This window comes from Pinus tabuliformis, chromosome 5_2 (genome assembly GCF_031772625.1).
Source record: "Pinus tabuliformis cultivar Carrire ecotype Pingquan chromosome 5_2, CPIR1, whole genome shotgun sequence".
NCBI classification, from domain to species: Eukaryota; Viridiplantae; Streptophyta; class Pinopsida; order Pinales; family Pinaceae; genus Pinus; species Pinus tabuliformis.
Window position 1 is genome coordinate 366,539,663 of NC_142306.1, and position 16,656 is coordinate 366,556,318.

At 39.5% G+C, this 16,656-nt stretch overlaps 1 protein-coding gene across 2 annotated transcripts in view; it reads left to right on the plus strand.

Annotated features, from left to right (window-relative positions):
- The first annotated feature begins 511 nt into the window (after positions 1-511).
- LOC149158980 (vacuolar protein sorting-associated protein 32 homolog 2-like) overlaps positions 512-16,656 on the plus strand; it is a 57,397-nt gene continuing 41,252 nt past the window's right edge. The window contains exons 1-2 of one of the 2 annotated variants that reach the window (XM_089436382.1): positions 512-668; positions 786-953. In XM_089436382.1, the coding sequence (XP_089292508.1) occupies positions 882-953 (72 nt within the window). In that variant the 5' untranslated portion in view covers positions 512-668; positions 786-881. Of the gene's footprint in view, positions 684-785; positions 954-16,656 lie in introns of both variants that reach the window. The other variant, XM_089436383.1, reaches the window with a different exon arrangement.

A 16,656-nucleotide genomic window follows, 5' to 3' on the forward strand; every position in this document is an offset into this window, starting at 1 on the left:
ATTTATACTAAAACTATTATTAAAAATTTCAACTATGTAAATTTTATTTAAAAAAATAAAAAATTTTAACCTTAACAATATTTACAAAAATAGTTTTTTTAATAGTCCTTACTAAAAATAATATTTATAAACAACTCAATTTATACAAAAGTAGTTTTTTTTAATAGTCATTACTAAAAATAATATTTATAAACAACTCAATTTATACTCAAACTACTTATTTTAATAAAATTATGCACCAAAATCTAAACGAAGGTTGAGCGTTAATGATTTAATTGATTTGGAAGCAGGGTTGCACTTTCCACACTTGTTTTTAAATCTCAATGAAACATTTGATTCCGTATAATGAGACTCAAAAAAATTATAAACACATAAATTACCGATTCCCATAACTTTATAAAAAATATTATATATGTAAAATTAAAACAATGTTCGGTCTGCTGAGGCATACCATGCTTGTATTTTACGTTGTGGACCCAACAACTCCCACCGGCCCATCGACGTTTCCCCTCTCTCTCGTCGAAGATTCTTTATTTTACGGCTAAAAAATATTTGGTATTTAGACGGGAAACCTACTCAATTTGTTCCATCCTTTTCTGCTCTGAATTCCCCCATAGAATCTGCGAACGAGTGACAACGAGCGACGGAATTCGGAAATTCCCGTGGAGGTGAGCACGGGTCGCGTAAGGCGGCAGATGCCGGAAAATCCCTTCTTTTTTCTTCTCCTGTTCGACAACCGGAACGTTGTCTTGAGAACTCATCCATCCTTCATTGCCATTTTGCAGAGGGTTTTATGCTCGGAATTGAAATAATTGTGAGGGTTTAGTGTTGATTGAGGGTTATCCGGGGTCCAATCCAGCCGATAATCGCAGTAATTCAAGATGTTTAACAAGCTCTTCAAAAAGCCGAAGGAGGAAACTTCGGCACTTGCCACTATAGACAAGCTCAGTGAGGTATGTCGCTTTCTTTAATATCTCGTCTCCTCTTTCTTGAATTTTTCAATTGCTTCTTCATACACGGTGCAATGTAATTTTATGGTTAAATTGGGCAATAACGTAATCTTGGAAGTTAATTACTCGATCCGATGGAAATCAGTAAAATTCCCTTCATTTTTCTTTACGAAATGGAGATAAGAAGAAGGAAGAAGTGTGTGTTGCAGATGGGTTCCTTTTAGATTTCTGGATGTTTTAGATTTCTTGCTTCGTTGCCCGGCACTTTGGTTCGCAGCCAATGGATTGTCTGCTTATTCAATGGAGTCAAAACCCTTCCCCTCTGGTCCTTTAACATGGAATTACGTTTGCAAGCATTAAGTCTAAGGTCTGTAGTAAATTGTAAAGGGTTGATAAGTTTCTGCATCCCTTTGTTTTTTAGTTCGAAGGTGTTAAGGGTTACAGGCATGTAAGTGCCAGTAGCTTGAAGTATTTGATGATTCTATGGGAATTGAACTAGTGGCTTGTAAGCAAACCGTGCAGACGTCTCAAGCTATTGTGGGAATGAACAGGGTTGTCTAATAACGATGGAGATATGTTTGACTTCTCAAAATTGCCAGCCCAAAAGAAAAATAAAAATGATGAGATGTGCTAAGAAAAATTGAAGGCTATGCCTTTGACTATCGTCGTGGCATCGCCTCCGATGCCTTCACTATGTAAATTCCCTCCCAGGGCTCATCAGATTTTATCCTTTCCAATACTTGCTTCTATTCTATTTCAGTACATTTTTTGCTTGATGAATGAAAATTGAATTTCTATTAAATTCTGGGAAAGCCATGCGAGGAAATGCTTGATTTTTACCTGTTTAGTTTGTTTTCAATAATAACGCCGAGGGTAAATGTCTCTGGAGGATGGCATGTATAGGTGGATTTGACCTCCTTGGCCATTACAACTTTGGCATGGCAAGTCAAACCACTTGAGCTAACCCTTGGGGCTATGTGTTTCTATGTATGTATATTTTACAAATGGAAAAATTTGTAACTTTTATTTTGAGATAAATAAAAAAGTTACATTTTGAAGAGTGCATAAATCACCATGCCCTCAAAATAGGTGGAAAACACGTCATTTCTTCTAAAAGGAGGAACTTCTAAACATCTTCTGTATACAATTGGCTGGCTTACTTTACAGTCTTATAGGGAAGATATTCTGGAAAAAATTCAGTTCCTGTAAATGCCATTCAGTTTAACAGAAATAAACATAGGGGGAAAACACTATTGTAAACAAGGCCATCAAGAAACCGTTTTTTTTTTTTCTGACTTTGCATGAGCAGTGCAATAATATGAAGGGGGAATACTTTGCTGTGCAGCCATCACAATGTGAGAAAAAATGCAGAAAACCTCAGGGGGAAACACAAGGGATGCTTCCCAACATTTGTAGATGGCATCTCTATAAAGTTATAAACCCATCCTCATAGACAACTGGTTGAGCTAACTCCTTCAGTCATCTGTCAATCTATCTACACACGTACTCCATGTGTCCCATTTCAAGGTTCTATGTGTCCTGTACTGGATACTCGAATCTGGAATCCTTGTATCTCTGTGTCAGGTGTCTTAGGCTATAAGAGCTAAGAGCTTCTGGATTACAGTTCAAATTGCTTGGTATGATTGACGTGGCTCAAAAATTATGATTATTTGATCCATTGTAAGATGAACAAATTTGAAAATTTCCATTTATAAAGAATTTGAAAAGAATCGACGCAATTTTTTTGATTTACTCGAAGCAGGAGGGCATCATAATGTGTATTGGCCAGATTCCCAATTTGGACCATGCTCCAATGGAAGAAAAGTTCAATTTAGTCCAACATTGAGAATTCAATTGAAAAAGCATTATTCAATATGGTCGTGTAGATGGTTCGCAGTTTGAAGGAGCTAATATTGAGTATGAACATTTACCCCATGTTTTGAGATTGTTATTAGTTGACAAGCCTAAGTGTCATTTGAGAAGAATTTCGACTTGGGATGATTTTGAAACGAAAGAAGACAAGGTGAAAGGGAACTCAAACAATGAATCACCAAGGAAAACACAGTCGCATACATAATGTGAGGACGGCAATCTGATTAGGTATGGCAACAATATATCATCGTTACAAGTTGACAGGGTTGTGTATGCAGGGATTCCTATTCTGATATCAGTGTTTTCTATTATGAATTTGTAGTTAGTCAATTTCCTTTTTTAAATATTCTGTCCATAGGTTAATGCTGTTATTGGTACTTGTTCTGTAAAGTCTTGTAGTATGTTAGGTGCTGTTACAAATACACAAGCATAATTAAGTATGTCTCGGTCAAATACTTGACTAGCAATGCAGATATCCCTCTAGGTATGCAGATCCCTCATTTTCTTCTGATATATTTGTCAAAAAACAGGGATTTTCTTTTTATTAGTTTAAACTTTAAACAGGTATATTGTCTTTTGCTTGTAAGTTTTAACCTACCTCACAAGGTATAGAGTATTTGTTAAATAGTGTAACTAGAGCACAGGTATTAATTAGCCCACAGTTTGGTGACCTTAGGTAACTCATAGATGCATAAGGTTTCCACCTGTCTAATTGTTTGTTTTTCTCTTTTTTTGATGTGAATGAATCAATACATTTTTGTGTTGCATCCTCCTTTCATTTGATTGTACATCATTATAATTTGAGTCAACTCTGGTACTTTTGCAAACTGCTAAAGAATGGTGAATCAAATGCTTGAGCCAGATTTCCATCAATTGGAAGTTCTTTAAAATGACATAAAATGAGCTTACTTAGAAAGCTCCAGAAGTGTGAAACAGTGAATCGAAAATCATAAATGAAAAACTAGAAATATGGAAATCTAGAGTGAGATAAACTAACTTGATACATTATCATTGCCCCCCACAACCTCCAGTGGAATATCACCTAATTACCCACACTGATGATATGAAGCAGCACATGTAGAAGAGGTAGTACGACTAGTACTACCAGACTGATCACAAACAATAGAGGTAGAAGAACTGGCTATAGCTGAGCTAGACCTAGGCATGGATGCCACATCTAAATCCTCAATAGCAAAAGGATCCAAGGAAGAACTAGCCAAAGAGAGGCTAGGCATCAAGCACTCAAGGGTATCCAAGTTCGCATCCTCAAGATCACATCCCATAGCTTTGAAGGACTGTAATATCCCCACCATGCAAGAGGTTTCATAGTTCCCCATTTACATTTCTAAATGCTCCACTCCCTCTGATGAATGAAGTAAATTCGTTCTTTAGCTTTTCATGCTCCATTGGATCAGAGAAAATCTTTGAAATTGTTGTTCTAAAACCATTGTCGACCTCATTGTCTTTTGTTTGGGGCCATCCTCCGACCCCCAAATGTAGCCAACTAATGCCGGTGGAAATTTTTGTAACAATTCCGCTACTTTTTCTTTATAACAAAGGTTTGCCTGACAGAGTGTTGATGTATACAAAATCAAGATTTTTATAAAAGGTCAAGCTTCAGAAAATTTAAAGTAGAGGCCTTTTGGCCATAACATTAACTCATATAACTCAACTTTAAACATGCCTAGGTCGCTGTCGGCATTACATAAATTGACCTGCGCATTATATATCACAAGTTCAACTAACACATAATATTGACCTGACCATCTATAACACATTTATGTTGGCGCAGAACAAAACAATAACACAGATGGCCGCAGTAGCAGCGTTATGTATATATGCTATTAGCAATATACCATACAGGCTGCAGTGTTAATAAAAATATGACTATGTTGTAACCAATATTATGTCGAATGCACCACACCTAACTTCGCACAATATATATATATATATATATATATATATATATACACACACACACATATGTTGTAACCAATAAATTGTCAAATGCACCACACCTAACTTCGCACAACATATATATATATATATATATATGTATGTATGTTGTAACCAATATTATGTCGAATGCACCACACCTAACTTCGCACAATATATATATATATATATATCTGTGTGTGTGGTACCTTAACTCCATCTGCACCTTGTGGCTCCGGACTGTCGCTACACGACGTGAGTCGGCTTTGGCTCCTCTAATTATCACTGTGGTTTCGCATCCAATGTAATTCCTATGATCAATGGTCATTCTCGCCCTAATAACAATTGATCACGGCCAACCCATGCTCTCCCTCGGCTGCATTGAATTGTGAATTGGCCTTGATAGTGTCGGTCATATCTTGCCGGATTGTGTTGAGACCACACAATCACACTGGATTGTGTGTGTGTACCTTGTCAGTCCGGACTGTCGCTACACGACGTGAGTCGGCTTTGGCTCCTCTAATTATCACAGTGGTTTCACATCCAATGTAATTCGTGTGACCAATGGTGTGTGATGCTATGGTACCTTAACTCCATCTGCACCTTGTGGCTTCGAACTGTCGCTACATGACGTGAGTCGGCTTTGGCTCCTCTAATTATCACTGTGGTTTCGCATCTAATGTAATTCTTGCGACCAATGGTCTTTCTCGCCCTAATGACAATTGATCACGGCCAACCCATGCTCTCCCTCGGCTGCATTGAATTGTGAATTGGCCTTGATAGTGTCGGTCATAACTTGCCGGATTGTGTTGAGACCACACAATCACACTGGATTGTGTGTGTGTACCTTGTGAGTCCGGACTGTCGCTACACGACGTGAGTCGGCTTTGGCTCCTCTAATTATCATAGTGGTTTCGCATCTAATGTAATTCCTGTGACCAATGGTGTGTGATGCTATGGTACCTTAACTCCATCTGCACCTTGTGGCTTCGAACTGTCGCTACACGACGTGAGTTGGCTTTGGCTCCTCTAATTATCACTATGGTTTCGCATCTAATGCAATTCTTGCGACCAATGGTCTTTCTCGCCCTAATGACAATTGATCACGGCCAACCCATGCTCTCCCTCGGCTGCATTGAATTGTGAATTGGCCTTGATAGTGCCAGTCATAACATGCCCTCGATCACATCGGATTGTGTTGAGACCACACTAGTGTTAACTCTAGTCACATTGCGCTCCACAGAGCATTGATCACATGGCAATCGACAAACCAACGCGATCTCCACCTGTGCTAGTCGTTGGTTCACTAGATTTAATTGAACGCCGATCACGGTCCTCCTGCATTGAATTCCATTGAGTGACCACCAAGTTATCTAGTGCCGAGCTGTTTGGTGCTCAATCACTGAGCTGTCTAGTGCCGAACTATACTGAAGATCAATGCTGAATCTCGGCTTTCCTCAACACAATGATGGCAGCAATATAGGAATATACAAAGATGCAGAGGCCAGCTTCCCTCTTGGGATGCGCCCCTGCATCACCGAGGATGCCTCATTATAATACTTTGGGTTTAAGGCACAGGCTAAAGCATGTAGAGGTGTATTGTATTTGTTCCATCTGCTAATGATTATGTCGTTTATGGTGCCAAACAGAAGAGGGTTCTCTTCAAGAAGTTGTTGAATTCTTTCCAACATTATGGTCAGTTCCCTTATAGATGTCACCCAACATAGGCACATCCAAATCGCTAAGTTTCAACAAATCAACAAGTGGCTCCATTATGGAAACAAAAACTCAGCTTGAACCTGCCAAGCCTCATCAACAATGGTACCTCTAACTTGCATTGCTTTTTCACTGTTGCTTTGTTTCCATGTTTGACATGGTGGACTGACAAGTCATTGGATTCGCTAGATTTGAAGCATGGAATTTGAATTTTGGTGTGTTAATTTGAGGTATGTTGTATGCTTAGAGCAATTTATTTCAATTTTCACAGTTAGCTCAATATTTTTTCCAGATTAGCAATCACATCAGCATAATAGTAAATTGCAGATAGAACATAAACATATATCACAGAAGACAAGCCAAGACAAGAGGACACAAGATGTGGCGCTAGCCAGGGACAAACCCCAATGTGGGGAAACCCTTGATCAATTCTTCTTATATGTTCTTCAATAGTTCAGTAGAGAGAGATAGTACATATACAACAGAAGTCAACACTTTGACTTATCTAAGTAAGAGCATGGATCATCTCTAAGAAGATGATACATGAGGTAGCTGAACTCAGTTGAAGACATGCTGCTTCAACTGATTCTCCAAGGCAATGTTACTTGGGAGCGGGAGCGACCATTTTCAGAAGCTCCCGGTTTGGGAGCGAATCCCGGAGCGATTTTTTAAAAATATATATATTTTTTATATTTTTTAATTTTTGATACATATATGTCAACAAAAACATGTAGAATGATGAAATAGACATAAAAAACATAAAAAAACATAAATTGATTATTGAACCATATCACATCAATCATCTAGAAATTATAATCGTCATCAACCTTAGTAAAATTAAAATACATATTACAACTGCAACATATTGAGTCTTATAAATCATGATTCATCAAATTCAATATTAAAGTTTCAACTTCAAGCTTTCAGAATTGAAAATTCAATAACATTTATCATCATTGATCACCAAAGTAACAAGTTGTACTTGTAAGCCAAGTTTAACCATTACAAGAAGTAATATCGAAGATATTTCTAAGTCCTGACTCCTAACTTCTAACTGTTAACATGATATGAAATGTTAAAAATTTATAAAATGAAACATGAATAATGAGATGAAATGAAACAACTTTAGTGACTAGTCTTTCACAAAGCATCATATTCATAATTCACAATCATTACCAATGAGTTATAATTGCCAAGGCCCAACTTCAAACTTCAAATTTTCATTGTCACAGTGATATAATGTTTACAAAAAATATCATAATGTCATAATGATATGAAAGAGTCAAGAGTCAAGAGTCAAGGACTCAAAACTCAACACTGAACAGTTATGAAAACTAAAGTGACAAGTCTAATAGAAACTAAAAAAGACAAGTAAACTGTAAATCTACAAGTGGCCCTTGCCACGAGAGTCTCCAGGAGTATAAGTAGGTCGTGGTGGTCTTCTAGGAGTCTCCCGCCCAGACCGACGACCAGAACTAGAGCCTCCACGCGAGGGTGCCGATGGAGGTGGCGACAGCAATGGAACAAGACTCGGGCCCCGAGAACTGCTACTGGATGGTGGAGGTGGAGGTGCCATGGCTGCTGCAGCTGCTTCAGCTTCATCCCGTACAAGCTCCTCTTCTAGTTCTTCCATATGTACAATGCCATCCTCCAAATTGTCGTCCTCAGGGTGATTGTCCCAAATTTTATATGTGGGATCTTCATTAGCCCGATCACAGTAATGGCTCAACAACCTCAAGTTGTAGTGCACATAAACCAAGCTTTCTGCTCGGTTTTCGTTGAGCCTGTTTCTTTTCACATTATGTATATAACTGTAGGTGCTCCAACACCTCTCTGCAGAAGAAGAATTTACAACCTGTGAAAGAACTTTTATTGCCAATTTTCGCAAAAGTCCGTGGCCGCCATATGTTTCCCACCATGTGAGAGAATCAAATTTATCTTTGTCATCCATTGCATGGAAGTTACCATACAAACCACTGCCAGTGAAGTATCTGCCTATTTCAAGGCGCACAGCTGCACATTCCTCCCTGTCAGGCACCAACTTTTCTAATGCTTCAAGATATCCTCTAGTTACCTCTCGATCTAAATGGGGTTTGGTCCTAACACCACCCCCTGCTGCAGGTTTGCCCAACCAAGAATCTGAGTAGTATTTTGGCGTAAGGATATACGCCAAGCAATGTAGTGGAAGGTTAAGCCTATTCCACCGTGCACACACACAATCGTGAATCAGTTTGTACAAGTCGGGATCTTTGTTATGAACAATGTCTTTTATTTCCCCCAACATGGTATCCATTTGCTCATACACCTCACCAATCACTGGTTTGTCTGTATCTGCAAACCGAATCATGTTATAAATTGGCTTGGTGAAATCCAATACCTGTCTCACAGTTGTCCAAAACTGCCCATCAAGAGCGGCCTCCTCCACCGTTTCAAAACCTGCAATGTCAGCTACATTTGTAGCCCTTTCCTTTAACACCTGCCAATGTGGACTTGATACCATGCTAGCTAATGCCTCTCTTACCTTCAAAAGGCGCCTGAAGGTGAGGTAATATCTACCAAATCTAGTCCTCGCAATCTTCAGCAACTCCAATCTCGAGTGACTGCGGAAAAGGCCATGGGTATTTCTATGATTTGTAATAAATTTTATCATTTTTTTTCCTTTCTTGTACAAATCACCAATCCATTGGTATTGTTCATTTTTGTTTTTGACAATATCATGCAACAGAAGGTTCAATGTGTGAACCAAACATCCAGACCAAAATATGTTCGGGTATTTATCCTCAATAATTGCTCCCGCTGCCTTACAATTAGGAGCATTATCAGTGATGACTTGGATGACATTGTATGGGCCAATACGCTCAATTGTTTCAAGCAATGCTTCTGCAATGTTGATAGCGGTCTTGAACTTGTCTGAGTAATCATGTGCAGCTAGAAAGATGGGACCACTAACAGACACAGCAAGAACACTTATCAATGGCTTGCCTTTTACATTTGTCCATCCATCAGATATAATGGACACCCCATTGTCAGTCCAAGAACTTGTCATTTTATTCAAAGAATGTGATATTTTTGCTTTTTCATGATCAAGGCCAACAGTTCTTGCCTTGTCATACCCAAGGCTCTTGTATCCTTTAGGTGCATCATTTATGGCAGAAACCATTTCGTGCCAATAAGGTGAGCGTAGAACATTGAATGGTATCCCACATGCATAGAGGAACCTGTAAACTTTTGAATCCACATCATTCCTACACCCCTCATCAAGGAAATCTGATATGGTTCTACGGCGTAAAGATGATGACCCTGTGCCTCCATGTCCATATCCACTGCCTTGGGAGGATGCTGAAGGAGTTCTTTGTGAGCTTGGTTCAAAGAAACCCCTTGATCTTTTTGCTCTGTATTGGGCGTCCTCCTCTTCCTTTATGTATTTGGCTCTATCTGCTGTTGACACCTTGTCACAAGTTTTGATTCCTATTTGTTTCTCTCCATCCCATGGCCTTTTCCCGCAGAGGTGTCTTCTAGCACGGGTGTATGAGCCTGTGTAGTCAGTGTTGCAATGGGGGCAATGAAATTTAGTGGTTCCACCCCCTCTCCCTGTTTCAGCCCTGTGAACATATTTCCACAATGGAGTTTGGTCTTGTTTAGTTTTTTGACCCTCATGTTCACCCTCCTCCACATCCTCCTCACTGGGGTTTTCACCCATTTGACTTCCTCCGGCTTCTTCATCCACCTCTTCAGTTTCAGGCCCCCTCCGTTTCCTACTCTCCACCACCATAATAACCAGAAAGGGGACCAGGAAGAGGAAAATGCCAATAAAAATGCTCAGGTCCATCGTGTTTGATGTTTGTAGGGTTTGAGTCTTGAATCTGCAAATTAATTTAGTTTATTGGGATTAATTCATTTAATTTATTAATTTAATTTAAATTAATGATCTTTAAACTCAAACAGGTAAATGAAACTAACCAAATTAACTACCTAACCAGCTAAACTAACTAAATGATTAAGTTACTTACCTCTGCAAGCTTCCTCCTTGCTCCTTGGCACTTGCTCCTCGCTCCTCAGCTCTGGCTCCTTGCTCCTCAGCTCTTGCTCCTTGCTCCTTTGCTCTTGCTCAACTCTCAATCTCAAGCTCAATGAAGTTGAAATTAGTTTTTTTTGGCCCATTGGGCTTATAAACAAAAAAAAATTAGTTAATTTTTTTTTGATTTTTCGGGTCCGGCGGAATTTTTTTCCGCCGAACAGCTCCCGGAGCGTTTTTTAATGTCCGGGAGCGATCAGGGAGCGATCGCTCCCCGATCGCTCCCGGGCATTAAAAAGCGCTCCGGGAGCTCGGGAGCGATCGCTCCCTGAAACGCTCCCTATCAGAGCAGGGAGCGTAAATTTTTTAAGGGAGCGCGCTCCCGAAAATCGCTCCCGTTCGGGAGCGATTTTGGGAGCGCGCTCCCGACCCGCTCCAGAGCCGCTCCGGCCCGGAGCGCGCTTCGGGAGCGGGTTCGAGGGGGGGGGGGCGCTCCCCCGCAACACTGCTCCAAGGTGACTCCATCACCTTTCTGCACCTAACATTGTGCTGCTCCTCATCATTATGCTGCACCTCACTGTGCTGCACCATGCTGCACCTGCTGTACCATGTTGCCACACTGCTGTCCCATGTGCCATTGCTGCTCCATGCTGCCACTACTCCACCATGAACCATTGCTGCACCAAGTACCATTGGTGTCCTAAGTACCATTGCTGCACTATGATTGCCGCACCATGTACTTGCTGTCCCATGTATCCACCATGAAACATTGCAGCACTATATACTTGCTGCCCTATGTATCCACCATGAAACATTGCAGCACCATGCACATTTCTGCCCTATGTATCCACCATGAAACATTGCAGCACCATGTACTAGCTGTCCTATGTATCCACCATGAAACATTGCAGCACCATGTACATTTCTTTCCTATGTATCCACCATGAAACATTTGACACCACCTATCTGCTGTAAGTCAACAGTTCTGAGAATGCATTTGCTGTTGTTATGACTGTGACTGGTTAGGGTATATATGACTGCTGTAATAGCCTCTAATCAGTCACCAAGACAGCCCTCCTTAGCTGTGGCCTACCCTTGGAGAAGTGGTGGCTCCCCTCATTGTTGTTCTGGGCATAGACAGCCCTCAATACACCTCCACGCTGCCCTGTTTTGGAGTGGCTAGGCCTGCGGCCTACCACAGACCTCCGCTGCCACCTACAGCCCACTCAAACCACCATACGTTGCCCTCCAAACAGCTTGTAGGGCTTGCGGCTTACCCACAGCAGCCTACATTGCCCTTCACCAAGAGTTGGGCACCTAAGAATACCTCCACGCTGTCCTGAAACAGTCTGCCCTTGTCTCGGCCCTCAAAGGAGCTACCTCGGCCTCCCTTACAGCACCTCGGCCCTCCAAAAGACCCATGAAACAGACCTTCCTTTGCTGCGGCCAAGACCTTCTGTTGACTGCGGTTAGGGCATCCTTTAGGACTGCGGCTAGGGCAGCTTGTTTAGCCTTCTTTCCTCCTGCGTCTAGGGCTTCATCCTCCTAGATTTCTCTTCCACTAAAACCCAAAGCGAGTGGAGAGAAATCAAGAGTGAAGTGTGTGTGAAATGACTCTCAAGTCATCTCCTTTTATACTAAAACGTTGAGCACATGTGGGGGTTATTTGGTTGCTGGCCGACCTTGACGAATTGTCCCATAACACAAATAAATTCATATCTCCATGAATACTTATCGGAATCAGATGATTTTTAGATCAATCCTACACCTCTCGATGAGAGGGATCCAAGAAAAATATCAGCTGCCATAAATAAGATGACCCACATGGAGTTTGGCTCTAGTTGCCAATTTTAATATGGTGAATTTTAGAAAAGCAATATAAAATTTGCCGAACTTTAAGGTAAATTTGGCACTGTCTTAGACAAGGGCACACCAGATCTTAAAAAAAGTGTATTTGACCAACAGTAAAAGAGGTCTCAAGTGTCAATTTATAAATGAGTATGATGATATTTCCAGGAATTCACTTCCTCAACCCTGAGAACAAATATCTCAACAACTACGACCCTTCTGTTGTCAGCACTGTGTCCTATAGGCCATTGCTCACAATTAAAGACATGCCAATACCAGTAGTCTTCTCAAAGATTGATGTGGCATCCCGCAAATCATTCTCATATTGGATGACCCCAGTTGGTCGACATACTTTCCGCAGGTGCTTGTCTGCATAATGTGGAACTGTTAATCTTTAAGATAGGATATTTTTTCAATAATATACTGTTAATTATTATTGCTGTGAGGGTTGGATCTGTATGTGTTAATTTTAGTTAACAATGGTATGTTCTATGCTTAGCACAATTACTTCAATGTTCTTTAGCAGCCCAATGACAATTTCCAATAGCAATCACATTAACCATAAATCACATTGACAGTAACTGTAGATAGAACATGAATAATAAAATGCCAAAGACAAGCCAAGACACGAGGACACCAGATTTGGCGGATGCCAGGGAAAAACCCCAAAATGGGGAAAACCCTTTGATCAATTCTTCTTATTATTATATCAAATGTTCAGCAGAGAGAGAGAGTACAATAAAGTCAAAATTGACTTGCCAAATGATGATCAAAGCAGCCCTGTCAAATCTGATTTTTTCTACAGTAGTCAACAGCCGTAACAAGCAAGTCAATGCTAGTCAAATCAGCAGCAAACAGTCTTATTTGGAGCTTGGTAAATGGCAGTCAAACTCGGCCTTCAGAAGTGGTCAAAGTCAGCCCAAAACCGTCATGAAGACAGTGGTCAAACTTGGTTAAAATCTGCTCTTCAAGCCTGTGGTCAACTCTGCGGTCAGCCCTGGTCAAAGTGCTCAGAATACCTTGGTTTCTGTGCCAATAGATGCAGCTCTCCAAAACCAAAATTTTTACCCAAAAATTGCAGTCAAACCCTTGGTCAATGCTGGTCAAACCCTGTAACAGTCCTGCAATTTGGCCCTGGAATTCATCCTCTTTTCCAGCCACACGTGAGAAAAGAATAGATGTCCAATGAGCTGTACGAACCAATCAGATGAGGAGAGAGAAGAAGGTGTGAGATGGGATGATGCCAAATGTGGTTGAGGGTCTCTTTTATTTATACAAATCGTTGAGGGTGAAGTGACATGTCTCTTGGGTTTCCTTGACAATTTGCAATAATTATCTCCATCAAATGGGTTGTCCTAAGTAGAATTTGGCCCTAGTTGTCAATTTTAACAGTATGGTTATTGGTCTCTACTAAATGCCTTTGCATATTATTAATATAATATGATGGGATGTTTATTATTAACATAACTTTTTAATAAATAATAAGCTTTATAAAACACAAGATAAATTTTAATATAGGCATTTTATAATAAATTGTAATAATATATGTTATGCAAAACTTATAAAGTTAAAACAAAATTTAATTACTTATTATTTTGTATATATTAATGATATAGTTAAATTATTATATATTAATATATTTTAAAGTAAAATAATAAATAAATAATTATATATATTATAATAATAAATAATTCATATATATATATATTCGAATTAAATGGCGGACTTAAAAATTAGTTTGAAGATTTATTTTGAATTTCATTGTTGTTGAATTTGAACACGAACTGAACCCCAGGTGACTTAGCTAACAACCATGGAGGACAAACCTTCCCTCGTGTCTGCCAACCACTTGATCATAATATGTGTTGCAAATGTAGTTTCTCCAATCTATAGATGTTGGAGTCTGGAAAATTCCTTGTATATGGCTTGTGCATGGTGATGGTTGGTGATAAAAATCTGAACTTCTTTTGCTTCTTCACATAGTTTTTTCATCCACTCAATTTCAGCAAATATAGATTTAAAAGCAAGATTTAAACTACGCACCAAATTGGGTGTCCAAAAGATATTTTCATACAATCCCTCTATAATTGCCCCAACTGCTTTGCATGAACGTTCATTGTCTGTGACGACTTGCACAATATTTGAAAGGCCTACAATCTCAATTGCTTCTGAATTTTTTCCGTCAATCCATTCAGTGTTCTTCTCATCCCCAGAAACATCTATTTCCCTTGAGAAGTATGCACTTGAAGGAGACATTACAATAATGCTTACCAGTGGCCTATTGACTGTATCAGTCCAACCATCATAGACAATAGAGACACCGTTGGTATTCCAACAAGAATCAACTGGTTCTGAAATTTTCTCCACCATCAATTTCTCTTTCCATAGAAGAGGAGTGCACACTTTCAAAGTTAACTTTTAAATACCAGGTAATATTAAATACACAGCAATTATTTAATACCCAGAATTTTATTTAACCAGTAAATTAATTTTCTGAACTCCTAAAAATAAGCACACCGGTATTTTTAAATTTTCACAATAAATTTCAGAGGAAAATTCTCAGAAAAATCAGTTACAAAAATGATATAGATCTGACCAATCAAATCTTTAACATTATTTTTCAGGAAAATTTAGGGCCTTTACTCACAAAGAAATGCACAGAAATTACAGCAATAATTTGAACCTGGAAATGGCTCTCTGGATTTTTGGCCCAAGGCACAATTTGGCCCATAAAATTGGCTACTGGAAGATAACATGGCCTTGGCAACTCTCAGCCTCTACCTGTACTTAATTTGACCTCTCTTTATAGCTGCGCTCTGGAAGAATTTTGGCCCCCCTTTGCTGAAGTTTCAGTCTCTCTGGAAAATCCTTGCTGCACATTTTCTTCTTCTTTTTAATCATTGAGCCTCTCACTCCTTGAGAATGTCTCTCTCTCAATCATCATTGTGTCTTCATCCTGTCCTTTAGGTTCTCTTTATAACTTCTCATTGAGCCAAATTCCTAGTCTCCAAAGTGATAGAGGGCTAGGATTGAATCTTAACCCACTTAGATCAACGGTGGAGTTTAAATATAAGTCACCTAAATTATTAAATTAAATTAATCTTTACAAAATTTTATCCCAATAGTTAACATTAATCAAGAAATTAATTAATATACTTTTCCTAATTTAAAACATAGGAAAGAAATCATAAAAATTGCTCCTCTGGAACAAACACCTAAAAAGGACTCTCTTCTGCGTGCTAGACACTTAGCCTATGCAGAAGACCCTTCTGATGCTACAAACATCAACAAAAGTTTGGCCTAACATAACCCCTAGGGGCATCATTATCTGCCCTAAGCGTGTCTTGACTCTGTTGTCTGTTTCATCCTTCCCTCCCATGTCAAACAGTTTGGCCAAGGTTCCAAGATTTTGTTTCTTGCAGATTTCTTCAACAATTAAGGGAACTTCATTTTTCATTTTGGAGATAGTTTTGTAACTCCTTTCTTCCTTGGCCAAACCTGCAGTGCCTAACTCTGCTTGATATCCTACGACATCCCTTTGGGTGATCATTAGGCAATGATGAACTCCTTTATTACGATCAAGCCAAAGCAAATGGACCTTCACCCTCACATATGACCCTGTAAAATTTACTTTGCACTTGTTGCAAACTTCTACAAACAGCTGCCACTAGTGTTCTTCTCTTTCTTTCCAATCTTGGTTGCATACTTCCATAGGGGAGAATCAACAGAGTTTTTTTGCTGTTGCTGTTCATCTTCCTGACTGCTTCCTTCTCCTCTGTAAACTCCATTCCCATATGGAACTGATTGATGAGGTTGAGAAGCCATATCTCTGTCAGTACTAATAGCTGCAAATTGCAGTGGCAAGAAATTTAAGTTTTACCTTTATCTTTTAAAAAAGTTTAGTTTGAACTTTAATTTTTAAATTTTGAAGGCTCTAGGAACCTGTTGTGTCTTCCCACAGACACACACAGTCTGGTTGCTGACCTTCTGTGTGTGCCAACAGGCACTTGACTGTGTGTGCTGGTTGGCACACACAGCCGGCACACACAGCTATTTAAAAACTGAAATAAACAACAGAAATAAAAAAAAGTAAATGGAAATAATTGATTCAAAGTTTGAACTTAGATGGCCTGAATCCGAATTCTCTCTGGCTTGCCCTTTGGTTCAACCAAAGGATAATGATAATGGATCAAAATCTGATCCATGCCCCCCTTTATTCAGCTTTTTTGGGTATTTTCTCATGAAGTCGGGAAACAGTTCCCATTGGAGGAACCAATTCCTGATTCGTTTCTGATTCTCCACGAATTGGGCAATCTTTTT